This window comes from Mastigoproctus giganteus, chromosome 6, assembly GCF_048544385.1.
Source record: "Mastigoproctus giganteus isolate SK-2022 chromosome 6, ASM4854438v1, whole genome shotgun sequence".
NCBI lineage: Eukaryota > Metazoa > Arthropoda > Arachnida > Uropygi > Thelyphonidae > Mastigoproctus > Mastigoproctus giganteus.
This window is the reverse complement of record NC_143580.1, coordinates 10,683,347-10,697,840: the sequence shown is the minus strand read 5'-3', so window position 1 is coordinate 10,697,840 and position 14,494 is coordinate 10,683,347. Positions and strand designations below refer to the sequence as shown.

The 14,494-nt window shown below is 35.4% G+C and overlaps 1 protein-coding gene across 1 annotated transcript in view; it reads left to right on the top strand.

Moving 5' to 3' along the window:
* LOC150083907 (eEF1A lysine and N-terminal methyltransferase-like) overlaps nt 1-14,494 on the top strand; it is a 58,045-nt gene that overhangs the window by 17,452 nt on the left and 26,099 nt on the right. The window contains exons 4-5 of the mRNA XM_090375590.1: nt 8,126-8,252; nt 12,128-12,255. Of these exons, the coding sequence (XP_090231716.1) occupies nt 8,126-8,252; nt 12,128-12,255 (255 nt within the window). The remainder of the gene's footprint in view (nt 1-8,125; nt 8,253-12,127; nt 12,256-14,494) is intronic.

Sequence of the window (14,494 nt, the reverse complement as noted above, 5' to 3'; positions counted from 1 at the left end):
TATCAACTTCAACAACAAGTGATGGAAGTCGGTTCCACCAACCAACCACCCGCTGGCCAAAGGCAAATTTCCGCACTTCTATCCGACATCCGTCCTTCCTCAATTTGAATTTATGCCCTCTGAGCTGATTATTCTGAGCAAGATGAAGAATCCCATTGGCATTGAACATGCTCAAACCATTCAAAGCCTTATACACCTCTATCAGATCACCTCGCCGGTGCCTAGTCTCCAGACTCTGTAATTTGCAAAACTTAAGCCTTTCTTCGTAAGAGCAACCCTTTGTTCCATTCACTAATCTTGTTGCCCTTCTCTGTACCCGTTCCAGCAGCTCTACATCCTTCTTGAAATGAGGCCTCCAGACCTGTATACAGTACTCAAGATGTGGCCTAACCATTGCCTTATACAAGGGAATAATCACCTCCTTATCCCTGCTAGAAAAATTCCTGTATATCATTGACAAGACACCATGAGCTACTCTTGCAGCTCGTCTGCACTGCTCAGAGAACTTCATATCTGCCTGCACAATTACCCCCAGGTCCTTTTCATTCTCCACCACTGTGAGTGTAGTACCGCAGAGTTGATACGTTGCTCTGGGGTTACTGTTTCCCATATGTAGTACTTTACATTTGTCAATGTTAAACTTCATTTGCCACCTCTCAGCCCATCTGTTCAACCTTTCCAGATCCTGTTGCAGCAGCATAGCGTCAGTGGTGTCCTTAACAACCCTGCCAACCTTTGTATCATCTGCAAACTTGGACATTAAACTTGATATCCCATCATCAATATCATTCATAAACACCGAAAACAACAACGGACCCAACACTGAACCCTGAGGAACTCCACTAATAACATTAGTCCACGTTGAGCAGTGTCCATTGATTACCACTCTCTGTCTTCTACCACTCAACCATCCCTTTATCCATAGCAGCAATTTGCCTCCAATGCCACACTGCTCCAATTTGTGCAGCAGTCTTACATGTGCAACAGTATCAAAAGCCTTTCTAAGATCCAAGTATATAATATCAAAGTTATTCCCTGCATCCAGTTCTTTTGTGACTACATCGTAGTATCCAATCAAATTGGTCAGGCAAGACCTGCCCTTAACAAAACCATGCTGCGTCTGAGCTATAACTGAATTCTTGTCTAGATGATCCTGCAGTGCTTCTTTAACCAGTGCCTCCATTAATTTACCTGGAACAGAAGTTAAACTAACAGGTCTATAATTACTTGTGTCAGCCTTTGATCCTCCTTTGTGAATTGGGGTTACATTTGCACATCTCCAGTCTATGGGTACCTCCCCTGAGTCCAAAGAAGCTCTCATAATTATGGCTAGGGGTTTGCTTACTTCCTTTGCTGCCTCCTTTAATATAACTGGATAGATCCCATCCACCCCAGGTGCCTTTTTTATGTTTATCCTCAACAATCTCTCCTCCACTTTCCTCTCAGTTATTACAAAATCATCCAGCTCACTGCCAATGTTTACTTTACCTACATCATTCTCCTTCCTGAATAACTCCTCATGCATGAATGTAGATGCAAAATACTCGTTTAGATTGTTAGCCACCTGAGCAGGATCCTCAACTGTTGAACCATCAATATCCAGTGGACCAGTCTGATTCATCCCTTTCCTTCTTGAGTTTAAATAGGTAAAGAACTCTTTTCTGTTTTTCTTTGCATCCTTTGCCAAGGATTTTTCGTAGTCTGCCTTTGCCTGCCTAATTTCCTTTGTGACTTGGTTACAGACCAACTTATATCTATCGTAGGCTTCCATGTCACCCATTAATTTGTATGTATCCCATGCATTTTTCTTGTCTGCCACATGTCTCATTAGTTCATCTGACAACCATTTAGGCCTAAACCTTGAACAATATTTCTTAGTTGGTATGTAAAGCCTGGTAGCCTCCAAGATTAGTTCCTTGAATGCTTCCCATTTTGAGTTTGCTGTTGGTAACATCATCAGTTGGTCCCACCGTATAGAATTTAAATACTGTCTCAGACCATCATAGTCACCTTTACGAAAACAAAAACCCTTCCCTTTACCTCTGATGGTAGTTACCTCCTTGAGTAAATCCCACTTCAACACACTGTGATCACTGCCACCTAGTGGTTCATTTATCTGCAGATTCTTAATGCATGAAGAATCACTACTGATAATCAGATCAAGAGTATTGCTCCCTCTTGTTGCCTCACGAACATGCTGATGTAGAAAACAATCATCCAATAAATCCACAAAAGCCTTGCTAGTGTGCGAGTGACCAACCCACAAATTCCAGTCAATATCTGGGAAATTAAAATCCCCCATTATAAGACTCTGATTTACTGGCCCACTCTATTTCCCTGTACAATATCTTATTATACTCATCAGAGTCATTAGGCCTATAGCACACTCCTACTCTCAATTTTGATTTCCCTATGCTTATGTCACACCAAACTGACTCGACACTGCCCGATATTATTGATTTAAGTTAATTTACAATACATTCCAATTTTATTCTAAATGTAATTATTAGTACATGATCTGACCTTATTAAGTGCTACAAGATGCCTGGCACCAGCTCATTTGGCAGCCATTTAAAAATGGTTTGTTTCTTTCTGGACACTGAGTGAGTGAAGACCTAGTTTGGGAAGATCTAATTAAGCCTGTTTTAATCCTAGTATTACATACGATGTACACCCATCAGGCTTTGTGTTCCAATCCCAGTTTTCTGTATTTATTATCATTATTATAAAATAGTATTATGATAAAATTAATATTCAGCTGCTCAAAACCACTCAAAATTTAAAAGTAAAACTGATATCGGAATAACGGGTATGCATGAGCTATTCATTTTGTTGAACTTTTGTCTGTTTTGAGTCCCTATCAGCTAATGGAGGAATGTCCAGATAAGATGAATGAAATTATTTAAGTTGTTATTAGATGGTAAATTGATATATACATGGGCACATCTGAGCCAGTATTGTGCCATTCAGCCTTTATTCATTAGTTAGCAAAATCTGTCAAAAGTCTGCTTGGAATGCAATCATATAATAATGTTTCAATCTCATGCTTAATTAGACAATATGAATCTAATGAAAATACATATTGATAATATTATATGTATGTGTAATATTAAGGTATATTATACGTACATACAATGGTTGGTTAGTTGATTTGCAATAGTACATATAGTGGTTAGTTGATTTGCAATAGTATTAATACTACATATTATCAACTAAACTAAATTTGATAGCAAAATTATAAATTCTCAGTAATACAGTATATTAATATTTATAATTTTATGTAATTTTTAAAAAGGTTTAGTTTAATTTACTTTTTTATTGCAACAACAGTTATATTTTTATAACAAATCACTGAAAGCCTGAATGAAAATTATCTTATTGTTGATATGTCAGAATGCTACCCTTGGCAGCCTAATATATGGCTAGAGGCCATGTTAGCAGCTTTGTATTGCCTATGTGCATATAAAGCTAAAATTAGAAAATAGCAAAAAAAGTGATTTCATTCATTCTGTATGAATATTCTTCCATTATTTCATCAAAGAGTACCCATAATTCCTTATCAGGCTACAGGATTGACCATGTGGCCACATGTTAATCACATGTGGCCACATTGTTGATCAACCACAAGGGGAAGGTGATGTCAGATAAATGAGAAAGGGAAAGAAGGAAAAGAAGAGAGCAGGTCAGAACACCTTAGGAGATACAACAATGTCAGTATTTTTTAAAACAGTACACTCCATAATGCCGACTGGGCTAGCCGGGTGGGTAAAGTGCCTGCCTGGCAACCCAAAGGTCGCGGGTTCGAATCCCGCCTCGGGCTTGGATCAAAGTACTGCAAAAACCTTGGGAGGTGCATTATGGCCACAGAAGCCGATGCGCCAACAACTACCGAAAAAAAAAAAAAAACACTCCATAATAGTTTGAATATGGATCCCTGGATTATAATAAACATTAGGACCCACTGTAAGAATGTGGAGGGACTTAAGCCAAGAATGATTGTGGCAATCATGTGCATAGTCAACTATTTTAGTATTACATGGATTTAGCCGAACCATGTTTCTCACACTAGTACTTGGGAGAGGGCAGAGTGGACAAAATTAGCAGTGCAGATCTCATCCTCCCCCTCCCTGATATTCAGATTCAGATATTCAGTTTTCAAGCCTCCTCTGAAATCAAGACCTTTTTTCACTAACTTTACTATTAGTTTATCACCAGGTAAATTTATTTACTTGTTTTGTTAATGTGATGCATCATTTCCAAGCAGCCAATGTTGGTCATTTTACAAGTACAAACCTGCAAAAATCATAGGATAAATGACTGACAGATGAATGTTACATTGTAAAATATATTTTATACATATTGACTATCCATTGAATTTTCCAGTATTTTCTGTGTTTTTTATTCCTCATTTTGATGCTGAGTAGAAATTGTTATTTTGGAGAAATCAGTAACGTTGGAATGAATACAGGTTTTTTTTCTTTACTTTATTTAGCTATTTCTTAATTCTATAGTATTTTTATTTGTCTGATTTTGCATTTACACGTTTGTTAACCTGTGGCATTCCAGTTTTATGAGAAGTTGTACTTTCTGCAATAAAAATTATCCTTGAAATATTTTGTGATTCTAGAAAAGATTGAGAGTCCCGTTGCATGGAATTCTGCTTTAAATTTTGGGAAGAATTTAAGTGTAGCTTGCATTTCTCATTTGATTTGGTTTGAAGTTTCACATTTACACACTAGTTGAATGTTTTCTAGTAACTGGCAAAAACAGAGACAGTTGTATTGGCAGGTTCACAGAATATTCTTTTAGTTTCTTTTTATTTTAATATTTTGTGCTCTTCTAGCTGGCAGAAGAGACAAAGATAGTCTCAACATATAGTATCTTTTAGTTGGTTTTTTTTTTTAATTATTTCAAAATATGAAATGTAATGTATTGTGAAAAAAATGAACCAATAAAAATTCCTATTTTTATTGGTTGGTTGGGTTTTATTGGCACATTAGCAACTAAGGCTATAATGCGCCCTATTTTTATTGACACTGGCCCTATTATAGCTCACCCTCTTATAATGTTCTGAAAACAATGGCACAGTGGAAACTGCATTAGCATGCACATTTTCATATAACAGTCAGGGACAGGTTCCATAAAAGCTATAAATTGTCAATGTTTACTGCATTTAGCATTAGCAAAGGCACATGATGCAAGAAAGTAAGCTTATATAGCATCAGCCAAAAAAAAAAAAAACCCTTATTTCACCCATCCACTCGCTCCAAATGTTTGTCAAGTTCTGCCTTGAATCTATTTAAGCTATCAACTTCTACAACAGATGGAAGTTTGTTCCAGCAATCAACCACCCGCTGGCTAAAGGCAAACTTCCGCACATCTATCCTTCAACCGTCTTTCCTCAATTTGAATTTATGCCCTCTCAGGTGATTATTCTGAGCAAGAGGAAGAATCCCATCCGCATTGAGCATGCTCAAACCATTCAAGGCTTTATACAACTCAATCAGATCACCTTGCAGGTGCCTAGTCTCCAGACACTATAATTTGCAAAACTTAAGCCTTTCTTCGTAAGAGCAACCCTTTGTTCCAGTCACTAATCTTGTTGCCCTTCTCTATACTTGTTCCAACAGCTCTACATCCTTCTTAAAATGAGGCCTCCAGACCTGTATATACTCAAGGTGTGGCCTGACCATTGTCTTATACAAGGGGATAATCACCTCCTTATCCCTGCTAGAAAAATTCCTGTATATCATTGACAAGCCACCATGAGCTACTCATGCAGACCGTCTGCACTGCTCAGAAAACTTCATATCTGTCTGCACAATTACCCCCAGGTCCTTTTCATTCTCTACCACTGTCAGTGTGGTACCACAGAGTTGATATGTTACTCTAGGATTACTGCTTCCTATATGTAGTACTTTACATTTGTCAATGTTAAACTTCATTTGCCACCTCTCAGCCCATCTGCTCAACTTTTCTAGATCCTGTTGCAGCAATGTACTGTAATTAGTATGTCATTAACAACCCTGCCAACCTTTGTATCATCTGCAAACTTGGACATTAAGCCTGATATACTGTCATCAGTATCATTTATAAATACAGAAAACAACAATGGACCCAACACTGAACCCCGAGGGACTCCACTAATAACATTAGTTCACGAAGAGCAGTGTCCATTGATTACTACTCTCTGTCTTCTCCGGCGCCCGTAGCCAGGTGGGAAGGAGCAGCAGCGCGTAGCACACGCTTCTTGATTAGACCGGGGTTCGAGCCTGTCACCACCAAATACGGAGGATGCGGAAAGGTCAGGGAATGACCACCGCATATCCTGGAGCAATATGGCCTTAGTTGCTAATGCTCCTAAAAAAAAAAAACCAAACCAAATCTGTCTTCTCCCACTCAACCATCCCTTTATCCATAGCAGCAATTTGCCTCCAATGCCACACTGCTCCAATTTGTGCAGCAGTCTTCCATGTGCAACAGTATCAAAGGCTTTTCTAAGATCCAAATATATGATATCGAAGTTATTCTTTGCATCCAGTTCCATTGTTACTACATCATAGTATCCAATCAAATTAGTCAGACAAGACTTCCCCTTAACAAACCCATGCTGTGTCTGAGCTATAACTGAAGTCTTGTCTAGATGATCCTGCAATGCTTCTTTAACCAGTGCTTCCATTAATTTCTCTGGAACAGAAGTTAAACTAACAGGTCTGTAATTACCTGTGTCTCCCTTTGATCCTCCTTTGTGGATTGTGGTCACATTTGCACATCTCCAGTCCAGGGAAGGAGTAATTATGGCTAATAATTATGACTAAGGGTTTCCTTTTTTTTTTTTTTTTTTTTTTTTTTTGATTTGGTAGTTGTTGGCACATCGGCTTCTGTGGCCATATTGCACCTCCCAAGGTTTTTTGCAGTACTTTGATCCAAGCCCGAGGCGGGAATCGAACCCGCGACCTTTGGGTTGCCGGGCAGGTACTTTACCCACTCGGCTAGCCCGGTCGGCAGGGTTTCCTTACTTCCTTTGCCGCCTCCTTTAATATAACTGGATAGATGCCATCCACCCCAGGTGCCTTTCTTGTGTTTATCTTCAACAATTTCTCCTCCACTTTACTCTCAGTTATTACAAGATTATCTAGCTTACTTCCAGAGTTCAATACACCTCTGGCATTCCCCTTCGTGAATAGCTCCTCATGTGTGAATGTCGATGCAAAATATTCATTTAGTTTGTTAGCTACCTGAGCAGGATCATCAACAGTTGAACCATCGATATCAAGTGGACCAATCTGATTCATCCTCTTTCTTCTAGAGTTTACCTAAGTAAAGAACTCTTTGCTGTTTTTCTTTGCATCCCTTGCCAAAGATTTCTCATAATCTGCTTTTGCCTGTCTAACCTCCTTTGTAACTTGGTTACAGACCAGCTTATATCTATCATAGGCTTCTATGACATGTTAATTTATATGTATCCCTTGCATTTTTCTTCTCTGTCACATGTCTAATTAGTTCATCTGATTAATTCTTTGAATACTTCCCATTTTGAATTTTCTGTTGGCAACATCTGTTGGTATAGAATTTAAATACTCTCAGACTACCGTAGTCACCTTTAAGAAAGCAAAAACCGTAAAGGTGACTACGGTGGTCTGAGACAGTATTTAAATTCTATACGGTGGAACCAACGCATGATGTTACCAACAGCAAATTCAAAATGGGAAGCATTTTCAGCTTATTTTTAAAATTCAAAGGTAATTAAATTTAAAAAAATCGAAATAAAGCGTACTTAAGCAATATTGTTTTGTTTTTAGAAGAAAGAATCTTCTTGTGCTGTATTATTCTAGTTTGCTTCTCTCTCTCCCTCAACCCTATGATGTAAGAAATCAAGCTTGTACAATGTCACCAAAAAAAAAATAACTTACATGATTTGCACATCCCTTTTAATAACTTATCCAGTCTTTCATTAAATTCTTTAAATTTAATTTTAAATAATTTAATTTGAAATTATCCTTTTTATAATCATAACAGTTCTGCTATAAAGATTTTTTCTGCCTGTACTTTACTAATTTACAATTAAAATATTTTACTTCACATCAGAGGTTTGCAATACTGTTTATATGTTTTCCCTCTATAGGGGGTGGATGATAAGGATCCATAGATGTTTTGAAGCTGAACAAAGTGATGACTCTCACAGTGCCACAGTTTTTCCAGTATTTATGGTTATATGCACAAAAATGAAAAAGCTTCCTGGACAGAAACCAGTAAGTGTAAACAGTAGCTGAAATTAGTTTTATTATTAGTCAACTTTATTAGAATATAATTATTATCAATAAAATGATGCAGGAACAAAGCTTATGTAACAACAGCCAAAAATAAATAAAATCAAATTTCAATTAAATTTAAAAAATAAAATAAAGTAACCAATGTCTGTTCATTTACTTATTTCTTTAAGTATTTATCTAATCCCTCCTTAAATTTAGATGAAGTTCCAACCTTCATATGTATTGGTGAGAGTTTATTCCAACAGTCAGTCATTCTTTGACTACAGAAAATTTTTGACCTATTTAGTCTACAGTTGTCCCCTCTCAATTTAAATTTATGATCCTTTGCATATGTCACTGAGTAAGCATAAAAATTCCCTCAAATTTTATTTACTCAAACCTTTCAAGGACCTAAAATATCTCAATCAAGTCACCTCATAGATACTTGGTTTCCAAACACTATTGCATCTTTTTTTTTTTTTTTTTTTTTTTTTTGAGGGTTGCAAAGACATAAAATACTTGTTGACATTAGACTTGAATTCTGTAGATTTATAGGATGAATTCATAATTTATTACTTGTAAGGGGTTATGTAGTGAGATTTTTTCTTTTTTTTAGGAGTGAAAAAGGGTGTTTTTAATTTGATATAATATAATATTATTCTTTTAGCTGAGAAGCGAACATCTTTTCATGTTCTTTAAGCTTCAGGAACAACAACAACAACAAAAATAAAGCAAGCCAAATCTGGAGTACACAGATAATTCAGAACAACTTTAATCCTAACAATGAAATTCTTGGCAGTGGTGCACATTTAAGTGAGGTCACATGTATTGAAGTTGTATTGTCAGCCTGTACTCATTTGATTTTTTTTGAGCTTGTCAGTGTTGAACTTGACTGGTTTAGTTCAGCACTAACACTGAAGTGTAACGTGGAGTTCCAAAACACAGAAAACATCACTTTGCTGACTGATGCTTGAACTTAGAGATTTTTTTTCGATTTAGAAATGCTGTATAGTAATTAGACTGTCTCTTGCAGTCTGGATCAAGCCAGGTTTCAACAGATCTAACATTTTTGCAATTAAAAACTCAATAATAGAGCTGAATTGAGTAAAGTTATGAGAGTTCATACATTGTTTGAACTTCCCTCATAGCTTCTGGCTGTTTCCAATAGTCATCATTGAACTTCATCAGATTACAAACCTGAGGGGGCATAAATTCAAGTTGCATCTATTCTACAACTACAGTTGTAGAATAGATACACCTTGATATACAGAAATTTGCCTTTAGCCAGCAGGTAGTTGGTTGCTGGAACAAACTTCCATCTGTCGTTGTGGAAGTTGATAGCTTAAATAAATTCAAGGAGAAACTGGACAAACTTTTAGAGCAAATGGATGTGTGAAATGGGATTTTTTTTGGATGATACTGTATAAGCTTGCTTTCTTGCATCATATGCTCTGCTAATGCCAACTTTTTCAGTGATTGCGGCTGAAACTAGTGCCGTTTGCAAGTGGGCCAAACACCTAAAGAACATTTCACTGCAGTCTCTGCAGTTTGTAAAAAAATGGAACTTCTTGGGGACTGTGTTGATAAAATGATGTATATTTTCTTCAGAGACCTCATATATCTCCATCCATGTGAAGCATCCTCTTCTAGTCACATTGAGAAATATGATCACTGTTCTAACTTAATAAACTTCTGATTGAAAGAATATCCAAATATTTGCTGTAGTTGCAAAACTATCTGTGCAGACTGAATGGTCATGTTTTTTAAATGAATTTCATGCCTGAGAGTGACATAATGAAAGTCATTCATTTTAAAAAATTTCATTTCAAAATTTTGCATAAACAGCAAGTCAGGCTGCTATATGGTTATTTGGATATGCTCATAATGGTAACTTTAATATAGAGGATACCTAATAATTCAGAAACCAGGCTAACGATAATGTATTAAATTTCACAGTACCTACTAATTAAAAGTAATGCACTATTCAAAATGCTGGTTTTGCCAGTTATCCCCTCCACAGAAATGATATGGAGGTTATGCTCAGTTGGCATAGATGTCTCCAATGTTGTATTGGTTGCTTTTGTTTTAAAGTCATTTTAAAGTCATTTCACAGAAAACATGAAATATTTTCTGTGAAAAGTAATAATTCTTTGATAATTTAAATACAGTTGTATCTGTCATGAAACATTTCCATTTCCATGGCTGTTATATTTATATATAATAATCATAAAATTATTGTAAAAAAATTTAAAAAACCCTCAAAATTGCTACTTTTTGATTGTTGCTTATTTTGCTTAATGCAGTTTTTTATACATTATATTTCATCTATTTCTAGTTCATCAGAAAAAAAAAAAAATTCAGTGACAGCTTAATTTAAGATATGAAACCTTGAAAAGCATGCCAATGGTTAAATAAAGTGATTGTAATGTAATCAACAATTTGTTTGTCATGAAATAACAAATTAAGATGTTCTTTTATTGTTAGGTGCCTCCGTAGCCAGGTGGGAAGGAGCAGCAGTGTGTAGCACACGCTTCTTGATTAGACCGGGGTTCGAGCCCGTCACCACCAAATATGGAGGATGCGGAAAGGTCAGGGAATGACCACCGCATATCCTGGAGCAATATGGCCTTAGTTGCTAATGCTCCTAAAAACCACATAATAACCAGTTATAACAATCTTTTATTGTTATGGTGCACAAGTAAAACAAAATGGGAACAACCAGAAAATTAATAACTTTAGCCTACATAGAGTAAAAAATGGTATTTCCTGTACAACTTCTTCAGTGACTATAAAAACAACAGAACAGAACAGAAAAGGTATAATTTTATTTGTAGGGTGCTTTCTAACTTTAATTTTGAACTTATTTAATAATTTTTAAGTAATAAATCAATAGACAAGTCGATTAACATTAATTAAATTACAAATAAAAAGACAAATATATAATAATGAAATAACAAAAATTAAATGATTACATAATTACTAATGTACCTGCACCCTTACAGCAATGTCTACTCAATGCACTTAGACCATTTCCTTTGGCCATATTTGATTGTTGCAGTTTTTTTGTGGTAAAGTCAAATAATATTTAATTAAAAATATGTATTATCTTCTCAAATGTTTTCAAAGATGCCACTAGTGTTGAATAAAATACAGATTTTTATTTAAAAAATGTATTAATTTATTAAAGAAATTAATATTGGGCTGAATGACATTCAGCCCAATGTCATTGCCCTATGCCTTTCTACTAGTTTATGATGATAACCAGCTGAATTTTGACACCTTCCTGTACAATACAGTTACCACTGTGCAATCAAAGAGGGCTGCCCTGGCCTCTTGCTGATATATCATTCCAGTTCATCCACAAGATGTTTTACAGAATTCTGTATATTCTTATGCAATAACCACCCTATCAGGATATGCCTGATGGGGGTAGTTATTGTCCCTGTCTGTCAGTTTTCTTGGACTACCCTGTCATAGTTTAACTGTTTAACTTTATCTCTTTTGCTCTTCCATCTTTTACAGTATTGGCTACTATTTACTTTGGAAGTCTCAAACATCTGCTGGAATACATGCTGATAAATTATTGACATGGTAGTCAACAATTGTACTTCTTTGGAACCTAAGTGCCATACTGCTTTCATACTGTCTGTTTCTGATATATTTGATATATCTTGCATATCTGCTCCTTATACACCTGGCTTGCATTATGCATTACCTTGGGTTTGGGGAGAGTATATCTGAATACTTTTGAGAAGCAAGAGTGTCTGATTTTTTATTTATTATTCTTTTTTTTTTCAATTCAGTCAATATGAGTCACATAGAGACTCAGTATCTTATATTAAGTCAATATGAGTTTCAAAATTTTCATTCCACAGATTATAGAAATGGCATTAGATCCAGAACAGGAAAATTCCTTAAAAAGGGTTGATACAGTGGATGAAGTTTATGATGCAGTAAAAGCTGTTCAGCAGTATGCTGTTCTGCGTCATCACCTTGCTTTAAAGTATGTAAAGTTTATTTGCTTTTTCTTATAAAGTTATATATGTTGCAGTCTACTATTATATTATTAAAACTACTATGCACACATGACAAAAAATATGGTATTGGATGATTTGAAAGACATGAAGTATTACACTGGTATATACAAGGTGGGCAGTATAGTTCCCGGACTGGTGCAATAAAAAGGACCCAAAGTGGAAGAGCTCAAAAATGGTTTTATTTTTATTCAAAGTAATCACCATCTGATTGAGTGCATTTATTATGCTGTTATAAAAGTTTCTGAAGAGAGTCAGCAAAGGCAACCAAAGAGATGATTTTCAGTTTTGTGGTTACATCTTCCTTTATGTCCTCAATGTCCTGAAATCTGTTTTCTTTGAGATCAGTTTTCACTTTGGGAAGGAGGAAAAAGTCCATTGGTGCTAGATTGGGAGAGTAGGGTGGATGGTTGATCTGTACAGTGCCATGTTTCATCAGAAATCTCTTCACAACAAGTGCAGAATGGGCAGGGGCATTGTCATGCAACAGGAACCAGCTGCCTTTGAAGCATCACATCTGTACATAGAATGCAACATTGACTCTCTCCCCTCGAGGTACAAATTTCTTGTTAAATCACACTATGTTTGTCAAAAAATTATGATCAGCATTGTCTTGATCCTGAAATTCTGTAAAAAAAGTTTCCAGGCCTTGGTGATTTTGAATTCTATGCATGCTCTCATGCTTTGTCTATGAATCATACTGAAACACCCAACATTCATCTCTAGTGACGATATAGTCAAGGAAATTAGGATTGTCTTGAGGTCTGGATGATGTCTTTGCATGATGACATCCTTTGTTGTTTCTGCTCAACCTTGAGGCTGTGCAACACAAATTTTGCACCTCTTCCTTTTCCCTAAATATTCATGCAGAATTTGATAAATTGTCTCCTTATTCATATCCAACTCATCAGCCATTATTCTGAGGGTCATATGACAATCTCTTGCCACAGTTTCCTTAACTTTTGCAACCCTATCCTCATTTCAATAGGTTGACATACACCCACTTCTTGGGTCATTGCAAACGTCTTCATGTCCGTCTTTGAACTGTTTTGTACCATTCAAAAACACAATTCTGTCTTATATGTTTCTGTTGCAGATTTTCCCAAAATTGTTACACAGAACATTAACTCCACTAATGAAACTGGTTGTTATTTGCAACCTGTTAGTCTACTGGACAATCTTTGTGCCACCACTTGTTGGAGGAAGTTTGAACAGCAACATACCATTTCTGTTTATTTTCAAACTCATCAAACATGACTGCAACAGCACAAGTTTGGGAATTTTATTGTCTCACTTTGTATGATTTTTGCTAATTGAAAACCATCAGTATATTTTTATTCCCAATTCTGTTTACTTACTAAAAACAATTTTTGTTTTATTCTGATGCACAGCATTTTTCTAAACCAGTATATCAGGGTATTTATTGTTGCAAATCTTGATAGTCTACTATGCTGTTATTTAAAAATATATTGTAATTAGTTGATTGTTGTAATCTAATGTATTAATAATTTGATTTATATTATAATTAATAAATTATTAATGTTACACATAATAACTTATATTGTAATAATTTATTATATTAAATAATACATTATAATATGTTATTTTATATTATTATATTTAAATAACTACATATGTTTATATTACATTCTTCTGAAGCTGCTTTATGCTTGAAGGTGTAATTTCTTAACTTGTTTCTTTACTTTTGTCCTCTACAATTAACTCTATTGGCATACTATACCAATCTTTCTTATTATTTTATCATCTTATTATTTATATATGTATATAAAATTATAATTACACTGTGGGACCTGGTATACTTGGGATCTGAGAGTTTCTGGATAATCGTTTTTTTCAGAATTTGGAGTGCCATTCATAAAATATGCAACGAGAAAAAATATTAGAAAAATAAAAGAATGACATGCTATTAACTTATTTATCCTTTTCTCTTTCCATTTTCAAATTGAGGAATGATAGTAAATATCAAATGTGACATTGTTTGAGGAAAATCATCAGGATTACCTGGACAAGCTGTGGGGTAGCTGTAGAGATACCCCACAGCTTCAAACATTGATGCTTATTCATACCTCTTTTAGAGATGTGTTTAAAACTTGGAATTGTTTTACATATTTTGGCCTTTCTTTTAAAAATTCTTATTCAAGAATTACAAACATTCTTGAATTTTATGAACAGACTTATATGATGCTC